This window comes from Mus caroli, chromosome 2 (genome assembly GCF_900094665.2).
Source record: "Mus caroli chromosome 2, CAROLI_EIJ_v1.1, whole genome shotgun sequence".
Taxonomy (NCBI): Eukaryota; Metazoa; Chordata; class Mammalia; order Rodentia; family Muridae; genus Mus; species Mus caroli.
Window position 1 is genome coordinate 105,316,855 of NC_034571.1, and position 12,437 is coordinate 105,329,291.

The 12,437-nt window shown below is 39.8% G+C and overlaps 1 protein-coding gene across 1 annotated transcript in view; it reads left to right on the plus strand.

The window, feature by feature from the left end:
• The window catches only part of Slc12a6 (solute carrier family 12 member 6), a 100,221-nt gene that overhangs the window by 73,604 nt on the left and 14,180 nt on the right, over positions 1-12,437 (plus strand). Inside the window, exons 6-14 of the mRNA XM_029468319.1 lie at positions 202-256; positions 703-833; positions 2,125-2,366; positions 4,701-4,915; positions 6,842-7,000; positions 7,173-7,271; positions 7,522-7,579; positions 10,173-10,347; positions 10,592-10,710. Coding sequence (XP_029324179.1) covers positions 202-256; positions 703-833; positions 2,125-2,366; positions 4,701-4,915; positions 6,842-7,000; positions 7,173-7,271; positions 7,522-7,579; positions 10,173-10,347; positions 10,592-10,710 — 1,253 coding nt within the window. The remainder of the gene's footprint in view (positions 1-201; positions 257-702; positions 834-2,124; positions 2,367-4,700; positions 4,916-6,841; positions 7,001-7,172; positions 7,272-7,521; positions 7,580-10,172; positions 10,348-10,591; positions 10,711-12,437) is intronic.

Below are 12,437 nucleotides of genomic sequence, written 5' to 3' on the forward strand. Positions count from 1 at the left end.
GACCTTGTAGCTAGTCTGTAGGTAGGTTCACCCTACCTTGCAATGTTAGCTCCCTAGCTGTTCCTTTCAAATATGTTATACAGCAACCCTTCCTAAAAGTAGGTAGAGTAAAATGTTTGCTAAGTGCTCTGACTTTCACACATGGGAAAGTAGTATAGAAATGTCAGCTCCACTCAGTAGTAAAATCCTTCTCTTCTACAGACAATGTTAACTGCCATCTCCATGAGCGCCATCGCCACTAACGGAGTGGTGCCAGGTCAGTGCCCAGCCTTGAAATTCAGAGTATCAGTGAGTAATCACTGTGGTTACGCTTTTCCAAAGAACATGAATGTGTTTATTCTGTTGTTCATAGGGTACTGTGACAGACACTTCCTACAAGCCAGAGAGACAAATGCTGTTTAGCTTAAGGTTTTGAAATTTCATTACTTTTAGACTATTTTTAGTGCTTGAATTTTAGCTACACTCTTTGCTTATAAAATGTTTTATTAAACTATCTTATTTCTGTAGGAAGGATTCCATTTTTTCCCCTAATAGTGACAGAATGTAGAGTATTGGACACACCATCTTCCCCAGCAAATCTACTTCTTTACGTTCAAGTTCCCAAAGTCTGAAACATCTTTTTGTGCACATTTTAAAATTATTTCTTATGACTTGTTTACAGTTCTCTTTGTGATGCTGTTCAAATTCTATTTTGTCTTGTAGCTGGGGGCTCATACTTCATGATTTCCCGGGCCCTGGGCCCAGAGTTTGGCGGGGCTGTGGGCCTCTGCTTTTATCTTGGCACCACATTTGCAGCAGCCATGTATATTCTTGGTGCCATTGAAATCTTTCTGGTAAGTGATGGAGTAACTGTGGACTACAATGTAGAAGCTCTGTGGGTTTATTTTGTCCTTAGATATCAAGGTTTCTGAGATCAGGCGAGTCGTGGCAACCAATCAGGTGATGACTGCCTGGGACTGTCTCCTTACCATGACGCTGAAGCAGAAAGGTTGAGGTGTCCTTCACCTGCCTGTCCTGTCCCCTCTGACTGATTGTCCCCAACTTTATCACCTCAACCAGGAAATTCCTATCTAAGTACAAAAGAGTTGTATATATGTCAATGGAAAAAAGTAAAATAAAGTTTATTTTTCTACATTGTATGTGTGTTTGTATGTGTGTGTTCTAGTGTGTTGAATCCATGTGTGTAGAGGCCAGCGATCAACCTATTTCCTCACCTGCTGTTCCTCAGGAGCCATCCAGTTTGTTTTATGAGATGGGGTCTTTCCCCGGAGCCTGGGGCTCAACACCTTTGGCTGCAGAGCTGTTCAGCTCCAAGGTTCCTCCTGCCCTCCCCTTCCCAGTGCTAAGATGAGAAGTACACACCACCATGCCCAGCTCTTAACATAAGTCCTGGGGATCAAACTCAGGTGCTCATTCTTGTGCAACAAATATTTCACTGGCTGAGTTGTATCCCATACCCCTCTTTTTGATAACTTTATACCAATGAGTTTTTAATTTCTCTACTCATCTTTTCTATAGCCTTTTGAATAAAATGATTCATTTTTCTTGTTCCCATTTGGAAAGGCAGTATTCAGAATAGCAAATAGAAAACAAAAATGATCTACAACATAACATTTTTATAGACATTCTAGAGCCAAATAAAAATGTGTTTAATTTGCAGCCAGGAATGGCACATAACCTTAATCCAGCACTTGGGAGATGGAGGCAGGTAGATCTCTTTGAGTTCCGGGCCAACTAGGGCTAGGTAATCAGACCCTGTCTAAGAGTAAATGATTACAAAGAAGAAAGGAGGGCTGGAGACAGGCCCAGTGCTTAAGAGCACTGGCTGCTCTTGCAGAGGACCAGGGTTCAATTTCTAGTGCCCACATAGCATCTCACAACTGTCTGTGACTCCAGGTACAAAAGATACAGCCCCTTCACAAAGCATGCATGCAGGTAAAACAACAGTACACATATAAGTAATAAGATCACTTTTAAAAAGAAGGATACAAATTAATGTTTTGGTGTTTGTTTGTTTGTTTGTTTAGCTGTCCTTCACAAAAGAAACAAACTATTATAGCCCTTCTCCTTGATTGTTTTGAAATGGCCGTACATCTCCTCTACTTCTCTTTCTTTTTCTGACAGGTATACATTGTCCCCCGAGCTGCCATCTTTCGGAGTGATGATGCACTCAAGGAGTCAGCAGCTATGCTGAACAACATGCGCGTCTATGGTACAGCCTTCTTGGTCCTCATGGTCTTGGTGGTATTCATTGGCGTACGCTATGTGAATAAGTTTGCCTCACTCTTTCTGGCCTGTGTAATTGTGTCGATCTTGGCTATCTATGCTGGTGCCATCAAGTCTTCCTTTGCTCCACCACATTTCCCGTACGTACCTATCTTTGACATAGTCAGTGATGGTATCTGCTAATGTGAACATTTCCACCAGAATGTCATGGGGTGATTTCCTATTGGACCAGTTTCCCAGAAGGAAGCTTCTTGACATACTGTCTTGTTGACCCTCTTCATCACTTCTGAAATGTAGACCTAGCAGCCATAGCCATCATTAAGGTACCTCTCTTTAGGTGTGCTCCCCCAACCCCCTAATAATAATTGTGTTTATGTGAACTATCCATGAAGAGCTTTGCAGTCATAGTCATTCCCAGCAACCAATGTTCAATTGCTTTTAAAATAAAAATCAATTCAAAAGAATTTTACAGTAGTGGTCTGGAGAGAGGACTCTGTAGTTAAAAGCAATAGCTGATCTTCAGAGGACCTGGGTTCAATTCCTAACACCCACATGATGGCTCACAACTGTCTATAACTCCAGTTCCAGGGGATCTGGTGCCCTCTTCAGGCCTCTACAGGCTTCAGGCATACAACTGACACACACAGACATACAGGTAGGCAAAAACACGCATACCCATAAACTAAATCTTTGTTTTTAGGAGTTACCTAAATTGTTTATTTTTTTCTTGGTACTGTAAGTGCTAAGAGTTATCAGTTATAAAAGGAAATGACTGTCTTATCACATGTATGTCCCCTAGACGTTCCATGCTATACATAATATGCAGTAATCAAGTGATGGATTTATGCAGTGTCTTCACTCACGAGACCTATTGTCTCGTGGATTTGTGACACACAGGCCAGTTGACACTGAGTTATTTGTAATCTTGTTACAGAAGTTGCCTTTGAAGTCACATGAATCAGCAGGGGATCAAATTTATTGATACTATGCTGATTTAAAATAGCTTACAGGGAAAACAAAAACAAAAACTGTTTCTTTCATCATGAAAAAGGCAGATCCAGTGAAGATGAATGACTTTCCCCAAGTCAGCTAATGGTAGGGCAAGAACGTGGGACTCTGTGATTTCCTGATTGCTGTTTGGTATTTCTTCTGTGTGATGTCAGTAATAAATCTCACTGTAAGTTTTCATTTTGCTTGCTTAGGGCCATAAAATAAAGATCTTTTTTAGAGTTATAAAAGTTTTAGATGCAACAGTTTAGCTGTATCTCAACTTGGAAAATTCCATTTTGCTTCAGGTTTCCCTTTGGGGCTTCATCAATTTTGTTTGGTTGGAAAAGAAATCCCAGTGCAAGCTATTTTGTTTTTTAAAATTCCAGAATAATATGTTTTAAAAAATCAAACCTTTGAGAAACCATGAAACAAAACTAGGTTTGTTAAGGGTTGTTGAGGCCAAGTGATAGATCGGTGGCTCATTGTGTATGTATGAAGCCGCTCTGAAGAATCTGAGCCATGGGTTTTGAGCTCAGAAGTATTTTACTATGACTCTTTTACTCCATTCTTGTTTATGTTTCTAGGTAGTGGAAAAAAATAAAGCTGCAGTCAATATTTGTATTATCCTTAAATTTCCTTTTTACCACTGGGTCTAGGTTTAAGGTCACAGTCAGTTTTCTCTTGGGCCATAGAGGGATATGCTTTTAAGTCTAGTCAGGCTGCCCTACAACAGCAGCCAGAAGACTTAGAAGAGCTAGCAGTCCCAGGAGGTTATGACAATAGAACATCTTCACATTTCATTTACTACCTTCTTTCTTTCCTTTCCTCCAACACCCCTCCCCCCACACCTCCTGTCTAGAAAGAAAACAAGCAAATGAAAATATGGGCATTTGGACATTTTTTTAAAAATAAGAGCAGAAGTTCCCTGGAATGTTATTGTTGTTGCTGGCAGTGGTAATGGTGTGGGAGTGGGGCGGTGACTGCCCATGTGTATGCCTGTGTGGAAACGACCTGGGTGCTAGAGATCTGAGCTCAGGATCTCATGCTTCCAGAACAAGAGCTCCAACCCCACTGGACCACCTCCCTAGCACCCTCCAGGATTCTTTTGAGCCTGAAAATGGATGAATAGCCAAATATTTTTTGGAAGATAATTAAACATAGTTTCTTTGTATAGTTCTTATGTTTGAATCATATTGCCTACATCTGTCATTTGTATGACCTTGATCTTGGGCAGAATACTGAATCACTGTTAATGCCTCCAGCTACATAAGACAAATACTAAAATATTGTGAGGGTTACCCTGACAGAAGATACACGTTACCTCAGTTTAAGGTGTTCATTCCTTTTACCATGGTGGTAAAATCCCTGCAAGATGACGTTTTTATCCTTTACTGACCAGCATTAAAAAGTCTTAAAGACTGAGTTTTCTCTGTTCTTTTTTCCCTTCTTGATCTTTCTCCTCTTCTCTGTTTGCTTTGATTTAGGGTTTGTATGCTGGGAAACCGCACCCTGTCATCAAGACACCTTGACGTTTGCTCTAAGACCAAGGAGATTGACAACATGACAGTACCATCAAAGTTATGGGGATTCTTCTGCAACTCGAGTCAGTTCTTTAATGCCACCTGTGATGAGTACTTTGTTCACAATAACGTCACCTCGATCCAAGGCATTCCAGGGTTGGCTAGTGGTATCATTACTGGTAAGTTAGAGAGTTTAACTAGACCCAGTTTGTTTTGTGTTGTTTCTTCTTTAAGGACAGTGGTGGGAAATAGGCGTTCCCATCTTAGGTTTTTCACCCTCCCCCTATTTTTTACTTTGTATTATAGTATTTAATTACTCATAACAATGAGTTTATTATATTTTATACATGCATGCACATTATGTTATTTTGATCATATTGACTCATACTCATTAATCTCTCATTAGTTTGCATACACACTAAATTTCATTATAACTGATTATACGTTCATGGATGGTATGCTTATAGCAGCACGGGCACCTTACAGTGGCTTCAAGACTGACGAAAATGACTCTCCCTCCCACACTGGCTGGGTATCAAGCCTCAGGAATGGGTGGGGTCTTGTGAGCGCCCCCTTCCTCCTCATGTGACATATTGATAGAGCCCATCTTGTGCAGGTAGTCAGATATGCTTTGAGTTCAAACATGCAAGAGCCACAACAAGAAGTCGTCATTCTACATGATTACCTCTCTTTTTCTGGATTTTCCATTCTTCCAGTCCATTTCCACATTGTTCCCTGAGCCTTGAAGGGAGTGATATAAATACCTTTATGACTCAGCATAAAATAGTCAATTCTTCTTACCACTGTGACCAGTTGTTAATGATCCTCCACAGTGAAAGAAAATATCTCTGACTAAAGCTGATAGCAGCACTAATACCTAAGCATAAGCATAGTTGTTTTGAAGGCAGTTTGACAGATACAGCATGTCCATTTAGCAAATATAGGCAGTGGCTTCCCCACTAAAGCCAATGACCTAGACCTTAATTAGTGATGGTTATGATTGCAGTGGTAAGGATTGAACCCAGGGAATATGTCTGACAAGCATCACATACTCTACCATTGAGCTACACCCCAGCCCACTGTCTAAGACTGTCCTATTAAATATGGCATGGATCCCTGTGTATTTACAGATGACTTTAAACTCAGAATCCTTAGGCCTCAGACTTCTGAGTACTGGCAGGATTATAGGCATGTACCACCATGCCCTGCATATATCTGTTTTTCTCTTGAAATTATATTAAAGAGCTTCCTTGCAAAGTGCAGCTGTTAAAATTTCCCCTTTTTTGAGAACAGAGATGGACAGATGACTTTGTAGCATAGGATAAGATAAAATATTTTGTGAATATTTTTATTTTGCAATATTCCTCAAGCTAACTTGAAACTCCTGGGCTTAAGCAGTCCTTCTGCCTCATGTTCCTGACAAGCTAGGACTGCAAGAATTTGCCTTTGTATCTAACTTAATGTACTCCTGAAAAATTGCCAGTGGTCTTCCTTCAGTGATAGCTAAAATAGAACTGTTTTAATGTCACCAAACACACCTATGTTTTCCTCAACAGCTAAATTTCTGAAATTCTTTTGTTGAGTGATGTCCACCTTAAATGTTTTGTCCACAACTTGCAGGTTCATACTAAGAGGTTAAAACTGCTTTGATACTAATTTTTTTTTCAAAAAGCTTACATTTGAGAACTAATTTAAAAATAGGCTCTATGGGACATGTGATTTTAGTCTGCTTAACTTTTACTAAGTTGTGTTAGAAAAGTTAATTACATTTATTATACTAAAATATTTTGTAAAATTATTTTAAAACAAATTAGAAATATCATTATGTTTCATCCTATAATACTTACATGTGTTCATGTTAAAGAAACAATGGTTCTTTAAAAACATTAAAGGGCTGAGGTAGAGAGAGGGCTACGGTACAGTACTTGCCTAGCAAGTAAATGGCTCCTGGGTCAGTCTCCAGTACAGTAATTATAATAGTAACAATAGGCGTCTCTGGTTGAATATTGTTTGGGTAAGAAATCATATAGTTGTATTACTTCCATATTGCTTTTATCCTTTTATTCTCTTTCTTCTTATCCACCCCACCCCTCAACCCTTTGCAGAAAATCTTTGGAGTAATTATTTACCAAAGGGTGAGATAATTGAAAAGCCATCAGCCAAGGCATCTGATGTCTTAGGCAACTTAAACCATGAATATGTTCTTGCTGATATTACCACCTCCTTCACGCTGCTGGTGGGGATCTTCTTTCCTTCTGTCACAGGTAAGTGGATAGGGCTGTTACTTGTTTTAGTTGGCCATCAGCCACAATGAGTAAGCTTTCTCAGGAGAGGGAATTATATTCTCAGTGTTCTGTTTACCCCTAGTCTTCAGTATCAGTATGAACATCAGAGTGCCCAGAAAGCTAAGAAGTTAACTTGGTGTTTGCCCTCTAGGTATCATGGCTGGGTCAAACAGATCTGGAGATCTGAAAGATGCCCAGAAGTCTATTCCTATTGGGACCATCCTTGCCATCCTGACCACATCCTTCGTGTGTATCCTTTTTGTGAACTTGGTTTGAGTCATGGTATGGGATCATGCAATAGAACTAGGATGATCAGTACTTTCATCTAATAATAATGCCATCTCTTAGTACCATTTAAGTTGCCAGATAGTTGGCCTGCTTCATAAGCATCGTTAAAGCATTTTATAGAAGTGATGAATCTAGCAACTCATTTGTTGATAGTGTAGTTATTACATAAAGCCAAAAGACAACAATCATTTCCTTGACTGTCAGCATAACAGATTTAAGCAATGTTGTCCTTTTTGGTGCATGTATTGAAGGAGTCGTTCTCAGAGACAAGTATGTACAACAACCATATGTCTGTCTTCTACAACATTTTGTCACTAGTGTCAACACGTATCAAGAAACCAGGTTACAACTAATAAAATAGAAAATGTATACATTGATCTAAAATGTATATGTATATATATATGAGCTTGTATAGCACATACAACACCCCTACGTTTGATTTTAGCAAAAAAAAAAAAAGTTTGAAAAGGGGATTAAAATATACGTGCATAATTTAGCCTATGATAATGTGATTTTTTTTTTTTTTTTTGCAATGTTTCTCAAGCTAACCTCAAATTTCTGGGATTAAAGACTCCTACTGCCTCAAGCAGTAAATATATACATAATAAGGACCAATGATATTTTGTAAGATACAACAAAGTAGCTCCTTCCTCCATAAAACCACATGAAGTTGTCAGAATACTAAATACTTCTTTGTACACCAAGAATTGCTAGAAAGCTGTCCAAAGGTAGAGCACGTTAAAGAAACTATGTCAAATCTCCAGCATCTGCTCTACAAGAGAGAGGCATCTACTTATTAACACGTGGGCATTCTGAGTGGTAATTGGAAACTAATGTTCTTCATGAAGGCTACTTAGTATTTACTACTTCTTTTCTCTCTCATACGTTTTGTGAGATATCTGTGGATCTCTCCCTGAAAGCCGCTAATTCTTACATTCTCCACTTCAGTCCCTTTCACTAAGGACTGTAAGTATCTTTCTACCCTAGCTGTTTCCCCTCATTTTCATCCATGATCCAAGTCATTTTTAAGCCCTGTGACTCTTATCTACTTCTCACTGTTCAGTGGTCCCATCAGTATGTACAAGGTGTATACCTAAATATAATGTAAGCAATATACAGCAAGCCAATAGCCAGCATCAAACTAAATGGGGAGAAACTTGAAGCAGTCCCACTAAAATCAGAGACAAGACAAGGCTGCCCACTCTCTCCCTGTCTATTCAATATAGTACTCGAAGTTCTAGCAAGAGCAATTAGACAACAAAAGGAGGTCAAAGGGAAACAAACTGGAAAGGAGGAAGATATCACTATTTGCAGATGATATGATAATATACATAAGCGACCCAAAAAAATCCACGAGAACTCCTACAGCAAATAAACAACTTCAGCAAAGTGGCTGGACACAAAATTAACTTGATCAAATCAAAATGTTTTAATATATTAATTTTTGCAATTATTCTTAGGAATCTGCCTCAAGGGAAAATATCTTACGTTTCATTGAATATGTGTTCATAATGATATTAATTACAGTATTTCAAATTATAGAATACTTGTAGGAGGGGGCTGCAGTTGGGATGTAAAGTGAATAAATTAATGAAGAATATCAATAGTAGAATAATGGATGATATAAAACTGTTTCAAGTAGATAGAAACATGCAAAGTATGCATAATGCTAACAAGAGAAGATTATGGACCTCTTGAGGCTAGAGAAACGGCTCAGTGCTTAAGAGCACTTACTGCTTTTTCAGAGGACCCAGGTTGAGTTGCCAGCACCTCCCTGGTAGCTCCCTGCAGTTTGGGGCATTCTGCATCCTCTTGTAGCCTCCAGGCATCTGGTACACAAGGAAAGAGTAATGAATGCTCTTAAGCAACTGTGGGCCAGTTTCTACCCCAAGGCAGATTAATTGCCATTACAGAGAAGTCTGTAAGTAAAGCTTGGCTTGTTTTTTAACTGTACAGTTTGTTTTGTTTTCTTAATATGTATTATTAATTTCCCCCTCCACAGTGGTGATAGGGCCTCAGAAATATGCTAAGTAAATGATGTATTATATATCCCTAGCCCAGAAACTTATTTTTGAGGCAGGGTCTTGCTGTGTATCCTGAGCTGGCCTTGAACTTGCTGTATAGACTATACTGGCCTTGAACTAAAAAATGTAGCCTTCCTATCCCCAAACTCATAATCCTCCTGCCTCAGCCTCCTGAAAGCTGAGGTGGCAGGTATGTGCCCTAATGCCTGCTATTATGAAAACCCTCTACCTTTACATTTTTCAGTATTCATGTTTGACTCAGTTTGAGACTGTAAAAACTTACAAGCGCCAGGTGTGGTGGTGCACGCCTTTGATCCCAGCACTCAGGAGGCAGAGGCAGGCAGATTTCTGAGTTCAAGGCCAGCCTGGTCTACAAAGTAAGTTCCAGGACAGCCAGAGCTATACAGAGAAACCCTGTCTTGAAAACCAAAAACACTATAGGTGGAACAACATTATGAACTAACCAGTACCCCGGAGCTCTTGACTCTAGCTGCATATGTATCAAAAGATGGCCTAGTCNGCCATCACTGNAAAGAGAGGCCCATTGGACTTGCAAACTTTATATGCCCCAGTACAGGGGAACACCAGGGCCAAAAAGTGGGAGTGGGTGGGTAGGGGAGTTGGGGGGAGGGTATGGGGGACTTTTGGGATAGCATTGGAAATGTAAATGAGGAAAATACCTAATAATAAAAAAAATTTTTTTAAAAAGAAAGAAAAAACAAAAACAAACAAACAAACAAAAAAACTTACAAGCAAGAAAATGTAACTGGGTGGATGTCTTCCTAACTTTTAATCTAGAATTGTTTTCAAGTCAAATTTCTCTACTCTTTCTTTCCCAGATTTGGGGATGCTGTAAAAGGGAATTTGGTTGTAGGCACCTTATCCTGGCCATCCCCATGGGTGATTGTTATTGGCTCCTTCTTTTCAACATGTGGGGCTGGACTGCAGAGCCTCACAGGTGCACCTCGGCTGCTGCAGGCTATTGCCAAGGATAACATCATACCTTTCCTTAGGGTGAGTGATGGGTTGCTGTGCCTGCTGCCTTTTTTCCCCTCAAGATTTTATGAAAAATGTTACCTTTTTCAGCTTTAGAATTGGGAGATCATAAATGTAGAGACAATGTAGAGTTTTAGTACAAGGCCCTCAAAATCCTTTGTATACATTTATATATGATTTCTCTGAAGTTACTTTTCAGATATCTGAAATGGGAACATTGTGTCAGAGCCCCCATGCCTGATGTTTTTTCTCATGTGCACAGGTTTTTGGTCACAGCAAAGCTAATGGGGAACCTACCTGGGCCTTACTTCTAACTGCTGCCATAGCAGAGCTGGGAATTCTCATCGCCTCCCTGGATCTCGTGGCCCCAATTCTTTCCATGTAAGAGCCACTTTATTCTCAACTATGGTTGTTTAATGATAAATAACATGATTTCTATCAAGTCATCTAAAAGTAGTGATGATGACAGAGTTAACCAAACATAGGCTTCACTTTACTTAAAAGGATATTCCTGAGATGGGGCTGAATGTGACTCAATGGTTAATAGCATGTATGGGTCTTCCAGAGGAGCTAAGTTCAGTTCTTAGCACCCATGTCAGGAGGCTCACAACCACATATAAGTCTAGTTCATAGAGAACTGACAGCTGACCTCTGTGAGCACTCATGTGAACACACAATTAAAATAAATCTTTAAAAGAATATTCCTGAGAACTTCTATAAATGACTGTGATTTTATAGAGGAAGAGGTCCTACATACAAGTAACTTGTATAACTTTAAAAGTTATTCGAATCCCTACCTTCTTTTCCTTCTGTTTTTCCCCTTCTTTTTATTTTTTTTCCATAATGCTTGCATTTAAACCCAGGGCCTTGTATGCACTAGGCATGTTCTCTACTGCTGAGCTACATTCTCTAGCCCCTGCCTTTATTTTATGAGTCATTAGCAGTTGATTTCACTGTTGGCATCTACTCGTTTACCTGTGCATTACTAATGATTTATTGTCTACCTGACACTGGGAATATGAAGATGTCTCAAGACACTGATAATAGGTGAGGAATCCATGAGTCCCCATATAGTACAATGAGTGAAGAGTGGTAAAGGTAACTGCTGGGTGCCATGAAAGCACGGCACATAGAGAGGAAGTTTCTGTAGCCAGTGGCATATGTCTTGAAGATAACTAGTTATTTGTTACGCAGAGAAGGAGGCTGTGTCTTACTCTGTAGTTCCCGGGGATTCAGTGCCCTTTTCTGGCCTCTGCAGTCAGCCTTACATATAAAAGTAAATCAATCTTCACTCAGTATGGTGGTACATACCTTTTCATTTCAGCCCCGGAGGCAGAGGCAGACAGATCTATGAGCTTGAAGCCAGCTTGGTATATATATCTAGACAGTTCTAGGACAGCCAAAGTTACATAAATGAGACTCTGTCTCAAAAGAAAAAACCTATGTGTGTGGGGGGAGGGACTAGAAGAGGATAGTATTAAACTGGAAGTTGAAAAAAAAAAAAAAAGTAGTGCAAGCCTGAACTAAGGTGAGGGCACTAAACAAGAAAATAAAGAAGTTTTGGAAGTTTGAAATAAGCAGAACTATAGTTCTTGATAGGTAAATGTAGGGGAAGAATGAATAAGGAAGTAGAAATATGGATTAAGTCCTGATAATCTGGGAAAAGAATGATTGTGCTGGGCCCAAGAGATGGCTCAGTGAGTAAGAGCACTTTCTGCTCTTCCAGAGGTCCTGGGTTCAATTCCCAGCAGCCACATGGCTGCTTACAATTTTCTGTAATTCCAGTCCAAGGGGATCCAACACCCTCTTCCACCCCCACAGCTCTGAGCACACACATGACACACAGATAAACATGCAGGAAAACACATACACATTTTTTGGTGTTTGAGACAGGTTTCTCTGTGTAGCCCTACTGTCCTGGAACTCACTCTGTAGACCAGGCTGGCCTCGAACTCAGAAATCCACCTGCCTCTGCCTCCCAAGTGCTGGGATTAAAGACATGTGCCACCGCTGCCCAGCCCACAAAAAAAAAAAAAAAATGGTGTCATCAGCCAAGAAGAACATTCATTGGGAGGTAAACAGATTTGGGAGAAAAGGCTTTTAACGTT